Consider the following 20,782-nt stretch of genomic DNA (forward strand, 5'->3'; position numbering starts at 1 on the left):
TGGCGTTGTTAGAGCAGGACGCGGCATTCTCATTCGATTGTTTGAGTCTCAAAACGGTTTCGTAGTAGGCAATAAATTATAATAATATTATTATGTGGCTTACAGACATGTGGTATATTATGTTTACAGACATATTTTTTATCAGTCTTTATAAATCCCGGTTGACCACGACTCTGGCCTTGTTTTCCCCGCAACTACTAAAAACAAAACGTCATAATCCATTACAAAAAGAACTATTTTTTATAAAGCCATCAGTGAAATGTCTAAATTGACCAATATACGCCATTGATGAGTCATCGCCAGTAGCCGCCCTAGGGGGTGGCGAACAGCCTCACAACTCGCGCTTGCAGGGGCCTCGCAAGGTGTTTTCTTGGAAGACAAAAGGCCTCGCAAAGACCTGCCGCCCAGACCCTCGCAATGGGAAAACCAGCACACTGGTCAGTGCTAACTTAACGCGAAAGGAGAATGCCCAAAAAAAGTGGTGCTAAAAAGTGTCAATTATTTTTATTTGCCTCATGAATATTTTAAATAGCAATTACATATATTGTCGGTTTCATTTTGTTAAATATTATACCGGTTTATAAGGATTTTTGTAAAAAGTATTATAACCCAGAACCCTTTTCTGTCAAAAATCCTTATAATTATGGTTTGTATTGTTAGGGAATATAGGGTTACAAGTCCTCTAGCTTCTTCAACACCTCTTGTTGAGGACATCAACAGCTACTGTTGGTGTACCGGCTTGCGATGTTGTCCGCAGCGGAAGACGCCCCACGCTATGTCTTCAGGACGCTCACCCGCATCCACGCAGTTCTCCTGTTGATAGAATTAATATAATTTAACATTTGTTGTACAATTAAAATGGTTGAATTTTTATTTGCAGTGTAGTTAATTAATCGTCAATGTAATTCCACCTCATTATTATAACGTCCATAAAGTATACATAGCTATAGGTCTACCAGAATCTGATAAAGTGCGAAAATAAATTGACTCTAACAATACCAGGGTAATTGGAATAAAGCTACGTACGTACGTAGCTGCCCCCCCTCGGTACGCCCATGCCCCTAGGCCCTAGGCCGCGACCTATACGGCATTTTTATAAATCGAGGACTGACTAGAAACCAATGAAATAATATGTCTAAAACAATCTTACATTCTCATTCCTTCGCCCCATCTTGCTGCCGACTGCTGTCTTCAGCATTTTCCCGTCCTTCCCAATCATCTTGCAGCGCAGCAGCACGCAGTAGACATGTGTTCTCAACTGGGGACTGTCCACGTCCTCACCCCGCAGGAGACGGTCTACCGTCTGCTGGTCTACCCCAGACTGGGGGAGGCAGGCGTCGGAGTGTGCTAGGAACATTGTTCGCTGCGACTTGCTCATCTGGAGGGAACAGTAGCGGCGTTAGGGGGGGCGGTGCTGGGCGACCGCCCAGGGCGCCTGATAAAAAGGGGCGCCAAATTTTTTCAGCACTATCAGCTCCCTGGGCGCCGAAGACATCTCGCCCAGGGCGCTGGTAGTACTAAAACCGGCCCTGGGAGGGAAAATGTGTAAATAGAACAAACCAATAGGCTACGAATAATAAAAACTAAGGAAAAGTAACTCCGTCAAAAAACATGCTCCACAATACTTGTTAAAAAAGTGTACCTTAGGTACACATTTCAATACATTTGCAATATTTAGGTGACCTTGAGCGGTACTAGGCTGACGTTACATGACAGATCAAAAGGAACCAAATTTAAAACGGTAATAGTATGGGAGTTACGATTCCTTAGTTTTTATTATTCGTAGCCAATAGGTGATCTTTTTGGTTACGGGATAAGGGACATTCCATAAAGTATGTCACCCTTAAAAGGGGGTAGGGGTTCATACTAGGCGTGATTTTGTGACGTCACACTAGGGAGGGGGGTAGGTCTCACCCACGGAGCTGATACCACAATGTGGCCATATGTGACAAGGGGGAGAGGGGAAATCGTGTGACGTGGCCGGATGCGGCCGCTTAGGGCTTCATGAATTAATATATTTATAGCTAGACATATTTTCTATACTAAATCCACATGCCACAGAAATATATATTATAGCTGAGTGTGTGGTCACGCGAAATTAGTATAGAAAATATATATTAATATGCCGAGCTATAAATATATTAATATATATTATAGCTAAATCTGTGACGGGCTTAATTGGGTGGTATCAATGACTTACCCCTTATGGATTATGTTATAGAAAGAAAATGATCCACGATCAGACATTGTTTTCTAGATACCTAAGTAGGTATTTACTATGCAAATCTTTTCGTAGTTTTTTCTGTCGAGTAGTGTTTATATGTATAAGTATAGTGTATACTTTGAATGAAATAGTATTTTTAAATAAGTTTATAAATTTTAGTTAAAACACTCACAAAGCAGTTCTTGCAATCAGCCGCCACCTAAAAACAAAGTACGTTTGTGAGTACAAAGCACAAAGTCTTTCTTCATTCAGAACTTTTAGGCATATGATTTTTAATTTTACCTGGTACGTGGCTACAGCTAGCAGCAGGGACAAAACACGCTTCATTTTTTCACAGGGCAGCACTTGCGTCACGTCTCCGCAGCGGTCGCGTCACTTCTCTGCAGCGGTCACTTCTTCGCAGCGGTCGCGTCACTTCTCCGCAGTGTTAGCAGCAGTCAGTTGTCGTTGGTGCAGGTGCAGCGGCAAGTGACGCAGCACAGCAGCCAGGCGCACCCCAGACAACGCTTGCAATGACACTCGCGCGCGCTGCCTCGATTGTAGTGTCTTATACGCGTTACTCGCATCGCCCGTACTAAGGTGTTAAACATAGGTAGATACCAATAAAATATTATATTTATTTATTAATATTATAAATGCGAAAGTGTGTCGGTCTATATGTCTGTTACCATATTATCATGACGCTTAACTACTTAAACAATTCTGATGAAATTTGATTTCGACTTTCGAGTCGACTAGGGTTCCGCTTAAGAAAATAAGATCTGTGTTAATGCGGAAACAATGCATTTTCATTTTTTCTCAATGTTTCCTCACGATAAATACCTATGTATTTATCGCGGCGGCCGAAAAGCAAGATCTTCCGACCGAGCGAGATAGCATGCTCGGTCAGGCCGAAGCCCACTGACATCATCTCAGACGTTGTATATATCTTGCCGTTCTCCGAAACTTCGATAGCGCGATGCAGGATTGTTAGGCGAATTGTGGGTACCGTCACAGTACTTTAATTCAATAAATAAAATCTTTCAAAAATACATTGGACGTTCCACCCAACAGATGGCGCTAAACGCCAACTTTATTTTCATCTTTCAACTTTCATGTAAATATAAATAGTAAAAAAATATAATTTTGTTCAATGGTAGAGGTAAAGGCAGTGATGGACAATATAGTGTTGATATAACTAGCGGATGATTAAGAACAACATTCAATACACGAAGCCATTGTGTATGTGAGGTCTACCAAAATATAAACTTATAATATTATAGGCATGGACTCGTAGTAGATACATATCTAAGATAAACATACCTTTTAAATAAATCAGCCTATATTACATACACCTTTTTCCTTCTTTCCCTAAATAGCTCAAGCATAGGTTCAGCTGAATTTTCAAGTGGGGTTATTTTGTAGACTTTAGACACTTCAGTTCCGTTTGCATTTATTTAAATTTCTGTAACAAAATAATATATTATTGTATTAAGTAATGTGCTTAAAATATGCCCTACTATTTTCCAAATTATCTGTTTTGCTGCAGATCTTAGTAATTAATTTTAAATCTGCCAGTATTGCCGTATTTAATTCGCTAATATTTACTTTTTACGTTAAATCGAATCCATCAATTTATCTTGAACTCCTTTGTATTAAACATATTTTTTATATGACCAGCGGATCTTGTATTTGTGAGGTAGACAAATATTTTAATTAGGTAGTAAGTAAGGTTTACAACTAATAGTACAATGACGTCATACGGGTCGGGTATACGGTGCATGCAGACGGAGGAGGGGGGCGGTCTCGCGGGGGGAGGAGCGGGGCGCGGAGCGGGGCAGGCGCGCTGCACCACACACGGCAGTAGCGCCACGCCCGCTAACACGTAAAGCCACAACATTACACCTGAAAATAGAATATAAGAAGCTCTGAATTCATGTATAGGCAGTATAGGCCATGGCCTATGGGTGGCAGCGTCTTAGGATGGCGGCACAGTTAGTACAAAGGGCGGCAAAATTAAAGTATACCATATACCATATATCATAGACTAAGGAAATGTATGTCTACTGTCTAGTCTCTGCCTATACTCATTAAAAATACAAATCCGGCCCTTAAATATAGCCTTATATTATATTTTCTTATTCCCAGGACAGGAAATAAAAAAACATAATATACTTAAATGATATACATTGAAACAAAGATGATGATATTTGATAAGGAGCATGATGCTTGCTGAGAAATGAGAGCTAAGTCTATTTTTAACGGGATTTGGCCCACCACTGTATCTTCTGTGTCGCCAGGATCGACCTTTCATAATTATGATTTCAGGCAGTCCGAGAGACAAGGATACTAATCAGAAGACAAGAGGAGTAGGAAGTTTCCAATTTTTTCCTCCCCATAAAAAGCGGGAGACAGCACAAAGTCGCAATGACCGATAGTCAAAGAACTAAAGGGAAAACACCACGGGAATAAATGGTTATTATTGTGAGTAGTTTTTAGGGTTCCGTACCCAAAGGGTAAAAACGGGACTATTAATAAGACTTCGATGTCTGCCCGTCTGTCTGTCTGTCTGTTGCCGCTATAACAACTAATACTAAAAACATAATAAATTAAATATCTAAGCGGGGCTCCAATACAACAAGCGAGATTTTTTTGCTTTTTTCGCTCGATCTCAATAATGGCAACAGATTGCCATTGCCTGAGGCACTTGAAATGTTCACAAAATACTCAGTTGTATTTATAATAATTTAATAATTAACAATAAAATAAAATAAGCTAAATTATAAATAAGGGGGGCTTCCATACAAAAAAAAACCTTTTGTCTATTTTTGCTCTATTATGGTACGGAACCCTTCGTGCGCGAGTCTAACTCGCACTTGGCCGATTATTTTTACTAAAAACAGAAAGAGATTTACTTACTAGAACAGAAGTTATGTATTATTCGGATTTCGTTTTCTTGTTATACACCATATTTTGATACTCGACGAATTCGAAAAAGTTATTCAGGCTCAATGAATTTTTAAGCGAAAACATATTTAACTGGAATTTACATTTTTTTTTTCATTTTTGTAATAATGGCCGTGTTCGTCGGCGTAATTTTTATCGCATTCGCTGCAAAACCTAGTTATTGCGCATGTCCAAATCATGTCATGCCATGGCAACGACAACTGTTTACGACTTGACATTTAACTCAATTGCAATTTGTTGGTGGCGTTGCAATGAACAAACCAGTGGGAGAGCCATGCTTTGGCACGAATGGGCCGGCTCGACCGGAGAAATACCACGCTCTCACAGAAAACCGACGTGAAACAGCGCTTGCGCTGTGTTTCACCGAGTGAGTGAGTTTACCGGAGGCCCAATCCCCTACCCTATTCCCTTCCCTACCTACCCCTATTCCCTTCCCTTCCCATCCCTACCCTCCCCTGTTACCCTATTCCCTCTTAAAAGGCCGGCAACGCACCTGCATCTCTTCTGATGCTACGAGTGTCCATGGGTGATGGAAGTTGCTTTCCATCAGGTGACCCGTTTGCTCGTTTGCCCTCTTATTTCATTAAAAAAAAAAATTCCAAGTGATCCATATCCATATTTTCTAAATTGTCTAACAGCCGCACAAATAATAAATTATTTGTGCGGCTGTTAGACAATTTAGGCTTATGTATTTATGTTTAGCTTTTATTATTTTAATCATGTATAAACAATTAAGACGTTGTTTACGACTTGACCAGCAACTTGTTATGGCGTTGCCATGACATCTTTTGGACATGCGCAATAAAAGGTTTGTCCAAAAATACGCCGACGAACACGGCCATTTTAACAATTTTATGTCATAAGGAAATGTCAAAATGACACCCTAATAATCTTCTTTGTTAAAATGACACCAAAGTTATAAGAAGGTCTTTCACAAGTAAAATAAATTAAAAAAAGGTTTATTACATAAACATCCTATATTTCATTACTTCAATACAATGTAAAACAATACAAGTATATAATAAATAGAGCCTAGGTCATAACACTAAGTAGCCTAAGTGCTAGGCCGATCACAACACAGTCGTACAACAGAGCTTACAACAGTCCTAGGGGCTAAGCACTAACTGTCAATTCAGACCGCAACGCGACGAGGCGAGGCGAGGCGCGGCGCGGCATTTTGTATGGATTTGACAGATTTCTATTGCGCGAGACGTCTTGCGAATCTGTCAAATCCATATAAATTTAGAAATGCATCTACGCGTCGCGTTGCGGTCTGAATCAACCCTAAGGGAGATCGCAGACGGCACACTTTTTGTGTGATCGAGTCTGCGGCGCACATACAGTCTGCATGGCCGCGCCGTGTGTGTGCCGTCTGCGATCTCCCTAAGAGCGCGTTCAGACGTGCGCGTGTTCTACTATAGCGTTTGGGAAAACATGCGCCGAACCCGCGCAGAACCTGCGCGCAGGCCGCGCGCGTGTTTTCCCATACGCTATGGTAGAACACGCGCACGTCTGAACGCGCTCTAAAGCTCGATTTATATCCGTCCGCCCGAACGCGCGGTATGGCCGCTACTGCGAGATCACATGCAAATGTATGTAACGATTTATTAAAATGGCGGCGCGGTCGCGCTGTCATTTACATACATTTGCGGTATATGTTTTGGTTTGTATGTAACGTATGTTTTGTTTTGGTATATTATGCTTTAGTTATGCGTTCGCGTCACCGCACATAAAACCAGCCTATATACTCCAGTCTCCAATACTTTGGGTCCTGCTCAAACGGACCTTTCCTAAGGAACTTTTTATAAAATCTAAGGCTTACAGCACACATATCAACTATACTCGGCGAATCGAGGCGATATCGGTCATTGACATTTTTAGTCCAGGCGCTAAATGAAAAATGCTTGCACTGTATTTAGAATATTTGAGAATAAAATTGACTTCTTATAAAGACACAGATTATTACAGATTCATCGGAAAACCTCTTGGTAACTCCTACAATGATAATCTCCAACTTTTTATGATTTCGAAGTGACATGCTTCATATTCAGTTCAGTTTTCAGTTTATTGTATTATTTATTTACATAGAAATGTTTTTTGACAGGGAGTCAATGACCACTACTGTCTCGATTCCCCGAGTACACCGTAGGAAACTGATCGGCACCGTATCTCCTCGAGTCGTTCGGTATTATTTTTATGAACTCCCTTCTGCAAAACACAATAATTGGGACTATCATTTTTTTTCTCACTAGTCGGCGCCGCTGTTGACTAACTTCCAAGTTATAGCCAAATCTTTTGTTAGGGTGGGTTGCACCAACTTACTTTACGTCTATAACTTTAACCACAACAAAATGTCAAATGATGTCAATGAACTGTCAAATCCCTAGTAAAAGTCCATAATGGACGCCATTTTTGACGATAACCTTAACTATAACTACGCCTCTGGTGCAACCCACCCTTAATCTCTTTTGCAAAGCTGTAACAATAACCGCCAAATAAACAAAATGTATGATAATTATACGACGATCACTTTTCAACAGGTAACATACCTCACGCGACACTAGCGCCTCTAGTGGCAAATTCACACACGACAGCCTCCAAAACGCTGCCTTTCTACCAGATATGTGTTGCGAATATGGAGGGTAGATGGAGGAGAACTATCTTATATGGGGGATATTTGAAAAAGTGTCCAGCTGTACGCAGTAAATAACAGTTGAAAAATCCTCCAAGAGTGGCGCTAGCTGCACCAAAGGGTATGGAATGAATGTAGCCGTTGGTGACAAAATATAAATATATATTATTTAAATATAATTTAAATTTATTTAAATAATATATTTTGTAAAATATAACCAAAAATAGCTGAAATAAAAGCTGCTAAATGATTTAAAATTTACCCTGTTGCTACTGTAGCGCCACCCTAATTTAACGCATTTCAGCGGACACTTTTTACATACAGAGCTAGTTCCCCTCCATCTACACTCCATAGTTGCGAGGAATGTGTTTTTGACAACCAATAAAGTCGCCGCGCGTCACGGCAAGCTCACGTCAATGAAGCGATTCTATTGGTTCTCAAAAAGTCAAAAATACATCTCTGGTGGAAACGCAGCCTTAAACCGTAATCTCCTCACCACGGAACAGCCAAGAATCGCGTAACGGTTCGACATTCATCTTTGCCCTTGTCACGAATCACGATTAACTTTTTGATTGCGAAGTGAAGCCTGGGTGACGGTCAGGCGATACGGTGCCAATCACTTTTCGAGTCGATATGTGCACTGTGACCTAAGTGAAATGATTGAAAGTATCTTACCTTCGGTATGACAAGGGCACAAAATTGTTTTTGGAATGCCCTTATCTTAGGTAGAGTATGATATATAGTTGCCACTTGTGCCTCAATCGGCACGTTATATCGATCTTCGAGCCGCTAGATTTCGATACAGACACGAGAATTACTTTTTGATTTTTTCTCACTGAATAAACAATACTGTTTAGGTATACAATATAAAAATCATAAAGTTGAAAAAAATTCTTATTAATTAAAATATATAATACAGGAGAAAACTTATTCAGTGTTGCCATCCTTATCTATCAAGTGACTTTCCAACATTTCAGGCAAACAACAACATTGGATAAATTATTTGCTGTGTGAATATTAATATAACTATGATGTGTAAATATTGATTGTTACTTATTGATTTTTAATTAGTTTATTGCACATTTTAGTTTAGTTTTTTATTGCCTTTTATTCTAGTCAATTTATTTGATATAAATATCGTCGTTTTTACATTAATTGTCCATGTATATTGGGCACTTTGGGTGTTTATCCAACTATATTCTATATAGATAGGAAAATGTCCGGGCGTTTAGGACATCATCATATCAGGATATATTCGTCCACTGCTGGACATAGGCCTCTATTTTTACATACATTTACCTATCTGACGTTTAGGACGTTTAGGACAACATCATTATAATACATACCTATCTGTATATTTTGTGCGTAATCACTTTCTTAAATAAGATACAACTTTTGTAATTTTATATTCTACAGACATTGTCAATAAGGAAAAAGACAGTTTTCCAAACTATTGCCTGGTCGCTGTAAACTTTTATGTAACATGCATACGTAACATTAACATAACGCGTTCAAATTAAAACCTAACTCTGTACAAATACGGTCGTTATTTATTTTGATATGTGAAACAACGACTGGACGGCGCATGGTAAAACTTGTATAAGCTTATATTACGCCGTATAACATTGATTTTGTAACTTTATATTGATAAATAAATGATTTAAAAAAAATTTAGGTGTGACATACATACGTCACAACTCACAACATAACGCGTTCAAATTTAAACCCTACTACCATACGCATAAAGTCGATTACGTTCGGACAGCCTTTGCTCTTTGCTGCTTGCGTCTCGCGCGGCAATACAACCGCAGGAGCACCGCGCCGAGCACCAACGAGATACCACCCGCGCCGATTATAGACACCGCGTGTCCGTACACTATGCACGACGTCAGTATAGACACCGCCTGGCGCAACGTCATTATTATAGTGAACACCACCGCACCGAATTTTGATATAGTACGATAAATTAACAGTTGTCCGACAGCAGAGCTGATGGATAGTAAAATGCAGTCGAATATGAATTGTGGTGTGTATAACGCAGGGTTGTTGGTGTTTAAGGCAGCAGGGGCTGTCAGAGCGCAGGAGCAGAGGTTGACTGCTGCCAGCATTTGTAGGGGGCGGAGGGAAGGGTGGCTGGCGAACAGCGCCGCTTGCCAGCTACTGGTGAAGCTGTCGCAGCACATGTACAACGCGAGCAGCGCTGCGCCAGCTGCTGTCGTTGTGCTGCTGCCTGGAATGATATTATTCATACAATGAGTTCTCGCGACCGCGACTGTTATGTACTTCCTTTTAATCAGTTACGGATTTTATCGCAGAGCACTTTTCTTATTCCCAATGTTGCAGCTGATTTTCCAAGCAACTGCTAACATTTTCTCTTTTATCCGCGACAAAATCTGTAAGTATGAGGGTGGCATGCTCGCAATGTGACTAAATCCATAAATAATATTGTGGCGGTACCCACGATTAGCGCCACATCCCTGCATCGTCTATCGAAGTGCGTCAATATACAGCATGACTGGTGAGACATGTTCAATATTCGAGGACGTGATATTTGGCTATTATATTAGTTGAAAAAAAAATAACATAAAAAAATAAAATCAATTGATCACTCAGTAAATGTAGCATAAAGTTAAATAAATATTTACCTAACGCATGGACACCGCGCGCGGGAGGGGTATAGCGCGCGGCGCGGTGCGCATGCCGCCGCGCCAGCTGCATAGTAATTTACTAAGTGTCCATGATTCATTTATTTAAAGGGTGGTCAAAAATTAAGTACCTAATTTTAATACATAATTATAATGAGAATCAAGTACCGAGTACTCTCCTTAAGTATTGATAATGTCTCACCAGTCATGCTGTATATACGACAGCTAAAATCAATTACGTGGGCTTCGGCCTGACCGGGCATACCACCTCGCTCGGTTGGACGATCCTCCTTTGCGGCCACCACGCATATTCCCACAATTTTATGTAACTACATTCTACATACATTATGTGACTTTTTGAAAGTCAGATGTAAGTTTGAGTGGTATGGATTACCTGATCCGGCGCCGCTGGTCATCATGAACAGCGCCATGCCGGCGGAGATGGCGCCGGCGGTGACGTACTCGTACAACTCGTACTTGTTGCGCGAGATGATCTTGCCCATTATCATCACCGGGATCACCTTGCATGACTTTGACAGCACCTGAAATTGTTGGTAGTCGTTAAAATTGACAGTAGATTCAATTCAATTCGATACATTTTTATTTATTTCCAAGAAATTGGTACAAAGGTCTTACAATTTATATTTGATCACAATTTCTGCCTCATGGGCGTGGAAATATTGTCATGTGGTTACAGCGTTGCCAGATTTTTTATTGTGTCAAGTCGGGACTTTGGAAAATTTTAGTGAAATAGCGGGATTCTTCCGTCATCCGCGGGACATAGTAAAAAAAAAGTGTAAAATCAAAAGTTTTCGAATTTTTATTTGAAGACTTTATTTGACTTAAAATTATGTTTGCGTGACCATAGGCAAAAGTAGCCTTAAAAAATCTACCCCCCTCTCTCTCCCACACTCTTATCTCCATTACGCACCTTTCTCAGTACGCTGCACGTACTATGTTCGAGTTAGTCACGAAAAGCGGGACTAAGCTTGTCCCGCGCGGGACACTTAATTTTGATGAAAAAATCGGGACGTCTGGCAACGCTGTGTGGTTATCAGTTATGTCACACTAAATTACTTAATTAGATGGCGCTTTAGTTTATTTTTACGGCCTTAGCCACTTTAGACGGGGGACGCGGGATCGAATCCCGCCAACAAAACAAAAAAAATCAAAGTTTGTGGCGCTTGGATGTGTATTAAATAATAAAAATCTTAAATATACGTGTAGTATAAAAAGTAATAAATATATTTCCGTTGTCTGGTAACACAAGTCCTGCAGGTACTTAGGACGAGGCTAGACTGACGTGTGACGCGTCCATATCATAATATTAATACGCGAACGAAAAACTTTGTAACCCTTTTTACGAAAAATGGGGAAACGTAGGTGCATGAAATTTTGCACAGTTATAGTTTTTATGGTAAAGGAGTGCATCGAACTAATATTTTTTTTGAAATTATGCTTTTATCATACATTTTTTAACAAATAAAACATTACACACACTACAACACACACACACACATGAGTAATGACAGATTTTTGAGTGACAAGCCTATACATACGAATTATACTCTTTTATTTATGGTTGAAGTTATTAGTTGGTATGGTTTGAAGTTTGACAACAAGTTGAGAAATTGAAAATGGATTATAGTTTTTTTTTTACAGAATCTAAGATACTATTAGACAATGCTTACACGGCCAGTCTGAGATAAGCTAAGTCCAGAGACAAGAGTTGGAAAAAAATATGATAAAGTCAATATTTTTAACAAAATAAAGCCGTAGTAGTCCTAATGTCGTTGAAACTAAGGTCGAATTTCGACCATTGGGCGATCTCTAGTTAGTATTATTGGTTATAGGGATGACGACATGGTCAAAGATTAGCTGATTTTTTAAATAAAATAAAGACATAGCGATAAAATATAAGTATTTCCAAAATTTCAGCTTCATAACTTATGAATTTTTTTGTTATGAGCCTTCAAAGTTGGATAGTCAAGTCGATTTTTTTTTATAAAATGCCTTAATTTTTGTATACCATTCGATAAGTTATGCAATTTATAAAAAAAATTCTTATGAAACCACTTTCATAAACGCAATATTTAACATAGCTATCGAACAAACTACCTAAGCGTGACGTCACAGTTAGGTAACATTTTGTATGGATATCTTGGAGAGTTTTTAAGCTATCAAAGTCATTTTTTCACCGACATTCCTATTTTTGAATGGTCCTTCACTTACCAACAAGAAAAAAAAATTCGTCATGCCTATTGTCGTACCTGCGTAGGGAAGCTGACGTACTTCAGCGCCTCGTACTGACACCAGGCGCTGACGACGTTGGTGAGCGCGGCGGGCGCGAACCGGCTGAGCGGCGCTGGCAGCAGCGGCCGCCGCGTCGCCAGCAGCCGCGACACCGCCAGGCAGCACGCCAGCAGACGGTTCACGAACACCAGGAACTGCGAGTCCGTGAAGCGGACCGTGGTACCGTCGGAGAGGGTGTAGTCCTGGGAAGGGACGTGGATGTAGTACTCGTATTGATGTCGTACCACAGCTCGACAATATATATTTGTAATTATTAGGTCAGTACCAAGCTTTAAGACATACTAACAGGGTACATAGTCGAATAATTGCATTGCTTATTTCGATAGCATAGATAAGACCCAACGCTAAAACTCCCGCGGGCGCACGCTCGCGTGTGTACTGTGTATAAATAATGAAAAATAGTATGGGCAGCGCAGGCGCGTGCGAGCGGAGCGCGGACGCGGGCAACGGACTGCCACACGCGCGGCGGTCGGCGGGCACACGGCGCGGGCGCACGCTTTTCGCAGTCGACGTTGTTTCCGTTGACGTATTTTGGCCAAATAATAAATTAGTAAATAATTCATGGTAATCTCGACACACTCGTACACGCTCGAGATAAAAATTATACTAGCAACGCTAAATTTTGACGTGGGAGAGCCAAGCTTCGGCACGAATGGGCCGGCTCGACCGGAGAGATACCACGTCCTCACAGAAAACCGGCGTGAAACAGCGCTTCCGATGTGTTTCGCCGAGTAAGTGAGTTTACCGGAAGCCCAATCCCCTACCCTTTTCCTTTCCCTACCCTCCCCTATTTCCTCCCGTACCCTCCCCTATTCCCTTCCCTACCCTCCCCTATTACCCCTTAGAAGGCCGGCAACGCACCTGCAGCTCTTCTGATGCTGCGAGTGTCCATGGGCGACGGAAGTTGCTTTCCATCAGGTGACCCGTTTGCTCGTTTGCCCCCTTATTTCATTAATTAAAAAAAAAAAAAAAAAAAAATGGGCGCGCGCGACGTGTGCCCGCTCGCGGATTCGTTGCCCGCGGCGGTCTTACGACGCGTACGCCCGCGTCCGCCCTTGTTATAGCGTTGGCCCTAAACTTCAAAATAGTATGGGATTTGTACATTGTAAGGGCCATGAAAGCGATGCCATTATAATGTTATGTTAAATCCCATATCTTTTTACAGTATACTTCGCTGTCAAACCTAGCGAATGAAATTTAACGCTAAGCGCTAAGTTATATAGTTAGATAAGAAATATAATATAGCATACACGCATTTGACCACTATCAAATACTTTAGCATTTAATTATATTCCATATTCCAAGGTTGAGTATATCAATCATAATTTTATGTTTTGCAATTTGATTATAAAATTCACTTTAATTATTGCATTTTTAAAACTCGTCCTCAATGTCAAGAAAGTCCAGTCACCATTCACTAATAGATGTAAGTATTAATATCTAAACTTATTATACATTCAATAAAACCTGATTGTGTCATTGATATTAATCATATCTAGTCTAGATTTTAAATACTTTAACCTACACTTTAACTATATTTTCTGTTCTAAGATTGTAATATCTACATCTTTGGGACATGTAATTAATAAATACTTGTAAATACATTAGGCAGACACTTTTACAATTAATTTTCCAGTATGAAACTGGACCAATTGGGAGATGAAACCTTCAAACGATTTGACACACACGCATCAGCTTAATGGCTGCTAGTGTGGTTACACAAATAATAATAATATGATGATAGTTATAAGTTATATCCACACAAACTTATTATATGTACTCTCAGTAACGTGGTCGCGTTATGTCAATACAATACAGATCTGTCAACTTAAACAATGCAACCAAATTACGTACATTCCGCCATCTACCTATACGAAATTTTTTCGATGGTACATGCCAAATATCTTTTTAGCAACCAACCTGCGTCATGATCTTCTCCTGCAGCAGCCCCCACATGAGGTAGGCCCCCATGAGGCCGGTGAAGCAGAACGCCAGCTCCACACCCTCATTGGTGATGCTCTCATCCTCCACAGCCTTCACGCTGTCCGGCAGACGCTCCTGGTCACCGAATACAGCGAACAGAACACGGGAGAGCCATGTGTTTTTTGTCGCTGAAATTCACAAACTTTAGATGAAATCTTTACAAACTTGTCATGGCATTTTAATGAGCGCTGCGAATTTGCTGCGAACAAAATCTATGAGCCGTGAAATCCGTCCACTAACAACCAATGTGATAAGGAATTAAGGTGACACCGCGTTAAAGTAAAAGACCGTGTAGGATATGTTTTAGATTGCTTGTTTTCTATGAGAGGCCTGGCCGGCCTCTCATAGAAAACAAGCAATGGAAAGGGCGTAAGTGACAAAATGGTTTTTGTCACGTAACTTAAAAACCATAAATATATTTCATATAAGCTATGGCCAAATTAAAGTGTATGCTTGAACCAATCTATGTAGAAATTTTGGAAGCTTAAATCACTCTCCTCTGTTGGCAAATTTAGAAACCCTTTTTTTACAGAGGTCTTTTTGAATTCTGTGTTATAAAAGTTGACCAATCCTGTTATGCTATGGGTAATTCAAAGACAATGAACTTTAATTTCTTAGCTTTAGTCATTGCTGAGAAAAATCAATATTGCTAAAGCCATATCAAGGTGTCGCCTTAAAGTAAATGAATTAAGTTCATTTCCCCTATTTTTTACTCTTAATGGTCAATGTTCAGGCTTTGCATTTAGTATATTGTATTTTTAAGTAATGTTTAACTTTAACATGTTTGACTTAGATGTGCTGTAGACACTGTTTTACCCTTTTTAACTTATTTTGAGGATTTGGGAACCTTAAATTTTTTTGGCTTTCTAGCATCTAAGATAAACTGAATGAAAACTTTGAAAATAATATTTTTATGGTAGGTATGGTAGTGAATATTAACTTACATATTTTGTCAAAATAATTCGTTTTTTCAAGATACTTGTACAGAATGTAGGCCGGCAATATGATGGTGGAGTAGCCCACGAAATTCAACATCAAACGGAATATCCTGGAAAACATATTATAAACAATTTATTTTCATCCAATCCAGTCCTATGTAATATTCTATAGTAGCTTATTTTACCCAGTGGTGCAGGGTAAGGTGCAATATAGCATTTTTCAGACTACAATCAATTCAATAGAATGCTTTTATGCGTTCATTTGTACTATTTACACCCTAGACAGCCACATAATATAATATTATGTTGGTCTTGTCTATCAAGCAAATTTTACAAACAATACATTAGACAAGAGCAAAATATTATAAATGGATAATATTTTAATATGAAGAGCAATAATTGTGTTTGCTTTCTCTTCCAGTGTATATTTTTTATTTATAAACCATAATATTACTCACCATGAGTATTCCGTGTCAGAGAGTGCACCATACTGCTCATATAGGGCCACTAGCCCTCTATACAGGTGGCCCAGGAACCATACCGCAGATAGGAACAGCAGTAATACGACCCTGAAATAACAGGAAAAAAAACTATGTAATTCTATACAAATAAATTTTGATTTTGCAATTATTATAGTCAAGTAGCAGCAGTGTGATTGTTACAAATAGATTTCTTCTATAGTATGGTTTCTTTTATAGCTTATATATAGTAATGAAAGTTAGTGAAGTATCTGGACTTTAACTATGCAGAATAAGCTCAATAATTCGTGTTTACTTTAGCATTTTTTAGAAAAATGATATCACTTGGTATACTTACACGATAAATATCCTTGACCGCATTCTGTGGCGTTTAGGTGACACTAACTAATAATAGATATCATTAATAATCCTTGATATATTTTCAAATTCATTAATGATTCTAGAAGTAATAAATTTTAATCATATAATATCTAATCACAAAACATCCGGCCGCGGCCGACTGATCATTACATGCCCAGACGTCAAAGTCAAACTGACGACTGACGAGAACATTGACAGCATATGACAGCTGACAGCCTTTGACATTGTCATTTTTTTTATGGCACTTCGGCTATACGGCGCCCGTGTGCGCACATGGCACATATGGTAGCGGGGGCCCTGAGGATGGGTAACTTCCATTCAGAATAATTAACATAGGTTATCTGGCAGACTGCTCTTAGCAGTAAGACCGCCTATTTGTTAATTGTAAGTAGGTAATTACATAGTTTTCCTATATTATGGTGTTTTTAAGTTTGAGTTTACTTTTAAGTTGTAAATAAAATATCCAATAAGAAATAAATAATTTTTTATTGTATATTTTATTGTAGGTAAATAAACATATCCAAAATTTGTATTTCCCATACGAGGAAAATATACAGACTAGGTACTTACCTATACAACTATAAACTTCTGAGGCTGAGGTAAACTATACTTTTAGCACTCCAGACTCACGAGTCCTGACTTCTGAGTCCTGAGTCCTGAATCCTGAGTATATTAACCTCTGAGTCCTAGTACCTGGACTTTTGACGGACATTTAAATCAGGGATTAATAACAACTACCTATTTGACCGAGCTTTGCTCGGTATTCGATAAAAACACAAATAAAATGATATTTTCTAAAAATGATTCCTAGCTAGATCGATTTATCGCCCCCGAAACCCCCTATATACTAAATTTCATGAAAAGCGTTGGAGCCGATTCCGAGATACCAATTACTTATATATACAAGAATTGCTCGTGATAAATAGTTAAAGATTTAAGTTCAAAAAGTTTTAAATACTTACACATTAAGTTAAGTATTTATTTATTTACTTATTTATTTATTAAATAAATAAATATATTAATTATTCATTAATTTAATATTTAAATAAAATAATATTAATTTCTAAGGACAAGTTGTTTATTTACTACTATTAGCTAGACGTTAAGAAATTAGGATGCAAATTGCGAGATGTAATAAAGGGTAGGAAACACCGATTTTAGAAAGGTAGGAAATTTAAAGAAATGAAAATCAAACCGTGGACATTTATGGCACATTATATTTTTACAAATCAAATCACAGATGTGTGTTTCATAAAATATTGGTACATTTACAAAATTTTCATGCTATTTGAATTACAAGTACAATCTACAAAATAGTACAGTACAATGTATAAAAATATTTTTATAAAGTACATAAGTAATTGATACTTAATAATAATAAGTAATAACAGTACAATAAATAACAGTTTTTAATATTAAATATGCTATGTGCAAACTGCATAGTGCATACTTAGTCCTAATAATAATAACAATTATTATTATAACATAAACAAAGCATTCGCCTTTTTACGATACCAAGTGTGACAAACCCGGTTTGTCACACTTGTATTATTATAGTATGATGTGTTCTTAATTTCTTATTTCATCCGGTTAATTTTAATGCATTTTTAAAACGAATATTAAATGCTAAATCAATATTCTAATGTGTATAACATCTGATATCAAGGCCAGGGTAGCAAAAAACAATTATAATCAAAGACACACGGAAGACGGAAGAATAATACGCAGCCAGTGTAAAACTAGCTTTATTTTAAAAGTAAACTTAATATTAATTATTAATCTAAATGATATTTTAATTAAGAGATTACATTTTATTACAAATTATCGTAGTAAAAATAATTAAAAAAATATTTTAGTGCTTTACATTATTTACATAATATTATTTATATTATATCTTCATTTTCTTTCATTGGTAACCATTGTCAAATGCGACTCTTTAAATTCTTAAAAATATCTTTGCGAGTTACTCGTATTCTAAGTTCTATAGCTCGGTCACCGAACACGCATAATATATCACTAGTTATTTGACCGAGCTTTGCTCGGTATTCGATAAAACACGAATAAAATGACATTTTCTAAAAATGATTCCTAGCTAGATCGATTTATCGCCCCCAAAACCCCCTATATACTAAATTTCATGAAAATCGTTGGAGCCGATTCCGAGATTCCAATTATATATATGTTACGCTCAAAGACCGAAATCGCTCAATGAGCGAAAAAATGGCTCACAACGCGTTGTGGTCACAGTGAAACAGCCACGACGCGAAATTCGCATCGTGGCTCTAATTGAAACGGCCACGACGTGTCGTGGCTGATATGCTATTCGTTTTTCTTGATTTGTTCTTGATTGATTAATCGTCCATAGGTATGGAAGATTATATTTGAATTACCACGCGTACTACAAAATATTTTTTCTTTCACTAAATCACTGCATAACGTGTTTATCATTATCTATATATTATATAAAACTCAAAGGTGACTGACTGACTGATTGACATAGTGATCTATCAACGCACAACCTAAACCACTGGACGGATCGGGCAGAAATTTGGCATGCAGATAGATGTTATAACGTAGGCATCCGCTAAGAAAGGATTTTTATAAATTACAACCCAGGGGTTCAAATAGGGGATGAAAGTTTGTATATTGTAATACTTCTTAACGCGAGCGAAGCCGCGGGCAAAAGCTCGTTATTTATAAAATATCCATAATTCCATACTATACGTACTAATATTATTACTGTATGTCTGGCACAACGTAGTTGCGGGCATATAGTAGTATTATATTTAAATTATATAAATATAAATAAAAATAAATTTTTATATTTTATTTAGATCAGATTACCTTATATTTAAAAAAACAACAACAACAAACAATAACACGTTGCGCCAGACAGACAGACAGACATAATATTAGCACGGATATTATGGAACTATGGATATTTTCAAATAATAATGAAAAACACGTTATGCAGTGATTTAGTAAAAGAAAAAATATTTTGTAGTACGCGTGGTAATTTAAATATAATCTTCCATACCTATGGACGATTAATCAATCAAGAATAAATCAAGAAGAAAAACGAATAGCATATCAGCCACGCACGAATTTCGCGTTATGGTCTTTTTGTGATTGCCAGAACGCGTCGTGGCTGTTTCACTGTGACCACAACGCGTTGTGAGTCATTTTTTCGCTCATTGAGCGATTTCGGTCTTTGAGCGTAACATATATGCAAGAATTGCTCGTTTGAAGATATAAGATATTCGGTCATTGCCACTTCGCTACTCTTTCATTCACTCTCGAAAATACACGGTCTTACGTGGACGCGTAATCAAGAGTTCGAGATTGAAAGAGACAGGAAGCGTAGCCTCTATTCAATTTTTTTACTATCGGGCGACCGGGCTTTGCTCTCTGCATCCCTAGAGGTAGCTTGTCATGTACATTTGCTCTGTGATGGGCTGCGCTGTGCTCAGCTGTTTAGTGTCGTGCTGCACTGAATCTTGCTGTTCTGTGCTGAGATTCGCTGTTCTCTGATGCACTGTGCTGAGCTGCGGTACGGCCTGCTGTATTGTGCTTAGCTGCGCTGCACTTCGCTGCACTGCGCCTCTCTGCGAAAGCACAGAATATATAATTAGTACCTTACGGTACGAGTACAGAACTCATACGACATCACTCTCGAGTTTAGGTATGGTATGATAAACGCAAGCGTCCGGTCACCGAGTCTCAATAGGCTGGCACTTTGTATTCTGTGGCTGAGCGACTCGCGCGCTCGCCGCCCGGCCGCTGCGCCGCCGCTCGCTTGACAGCCCTGGCATATTGAAGCGAGACGGCAGACAGTTATTGTACTATGAACGCTAAACGCAATGCAGAAGGTTGAAATTAGGTTGTTTTCCAAAATAGTAAGTAGGTAAATATCTCGGCGATTTCGCGCCGTTTGTATGCCAGGGCTGTCTCACACAGGCCTGGCAAAAGGTAGATGGTGAGTCATACTATTTACAAGCATTATTTTCTCAGCAGTCATGGATATCTCTTTCGCTGAACGCCAGACAGAGCAACAGTAACTGACTTCGGCAGTTAGGGCGTTTGCATGCGGACCAGATCCGCGGGGGCGATAAGTAATAACACACATGACAGAAAAAATCGGCCAAGTGTTGTTATAGCGGTAAGAAGTACCTAATACATAATCTGTGAAAATTCAAGAAGTCTAGCTAACGCGGTTCTTAAGATACAGCCTTGAGATAGACATACGGACAGTCATCGAAGTC

At 38.8% G+C, this 20,782-nt stretch overlaps 3 protein-coding genes across 4 annotated transcripts in view; all 3 read right to left on the bottom strand.

The window, feature by feature from the left end:
* Nucleotides 1-485: 485 nt before the first annotated feature.
* On the bottom strand, nt 486-5,252 carry LOC121735997. Its single transcript, XM_042127014.1, has 7 exons — nt 5,123-5,252; nt 3,967-4,108; nt 3,527-3,668; nt 2,507-2,798; nt 2,397-2,423; nt 1,151-1,378; nt 486-816 (listed from the first exon to the last, which is right to left on the bottom strand). Exons 4-7 carry the CDS (start codon nt 2,549-2,551, stop codon nt 721-723), a joined length of 396 nt encoding a protein of 131 aa, XP_041982948.1. The 5' UTR covers nt 2,552-2,798; nt 3,527-3,668; nt 3,967-4,108; nt 5,123-5,252; the 3' UTR covers nt 486-720.
* Nucleotides 5,253-8,954: 3,702 nt separating this feature from the next.
* On the bottom strand, nt 8,955-16,654 carry LOC121735990 (adenosine 3'-phospho 5'-phosphosulfate transporter 1). Its single transcript, XM_042127002.1, has 7 exons — nt 16,498-16,654; nt 16,140-16,250; nt 15,688-15,791; nt 14,681-14,871; nt 12,718-12,942; nt 10,842-10,989; nt 8,955-10,032 (listed from the first exon to the last, which is right to left on the bottom strand). Exons 1-7 carry the CDS (start codon nt 16,518-16,520, stop codon nt 9,554-9,556), a joined length of 1,281 nt encoding a protein of 426 aa, XP_041982936.1. The 5' UTR covers nt 16,521-16,654; the 3' UTR covers nt 8,955-9,553.
* Nucleotides 16,655-19,736: 3,082 nt separating this feature from the next.
* Nucleotides 19,737-20,782, bottom strand: part of LOC121735991 (prostaglandin D2 receptor) — a 41,122-nt gene continuing 40,076 nt past the window's right edge. For both annotated transcript variants that reach the window (XM_042127003.1, XM_042127005.1), the window contains one exon: nt 19,737-20,125. The gene's annotated coding sequence lies outside the window, so the exon portion shown is untranslated. The remainder of the gene's footprint in view (nt 20,126-20,782) is intronic.

Source organism: Aricia agestis, chromosome 18 (genome assembly GCF_905147365.1).
Source record: "Aricia agestis chromosome 18, ilAriAges1.1, whole genome shotgun sequence".
NCBI lineage: Eukaryota > Metazoa > Arthropoda > Insecta > Lepidoptera > Lycaenidae > Aricia > Aricia agestis.

What these genes read in the sequence shown, in the direction of transcription:
- LOC121735990 (XM_042127002.1), bottom strand. Translation starts at nt 16,520, where the DNA reads ATGCGGTCAAGGATATTTATCGT. An exon ending in CGGTCAAGGATATTTATCGT is followed by an intron (nt 16,251 to 16,497) that starts GTAAGTATACCA and finishes CTGTTATTTCAG; the next exon opens with GGTCGTATTACTGCTGTTCC. An exon ending in TCTGACACGGAATACTCATG is followed by an intron (nt 15,792 to 16,139) that starts GTGAGTAATATT and finishes TATGTTTTCCAG; the next exon opens with GATATTCCGTTTGATGTTGA.
- LOC121735997 (XM_042127014.1), bottom strand. Translation starts at nt 2,551, where the DNA reads ATGAAGCGTGTTTTGTCCCTGCTGCTAGCTGTAGCCACGTACCAG. An exon ending in TAGCTGTAGCCACGTACCAG is followed by an intron (nt 2,424 to 2,506) that starts GTAAAATTAAAA and finishes CTTTGTTTTTAG; the next exon opens with GTGGCGGCTGATTGCAAGAA. An exon ending in TGGGGCGAAGGAATGAGAAT is followed by an intron (nt 817 to 1,150) that starts GTAAGATTGTTT and finishes TAATTCTATCAA; the next exon opens with CAGGAGAACTGCGTGGATGC.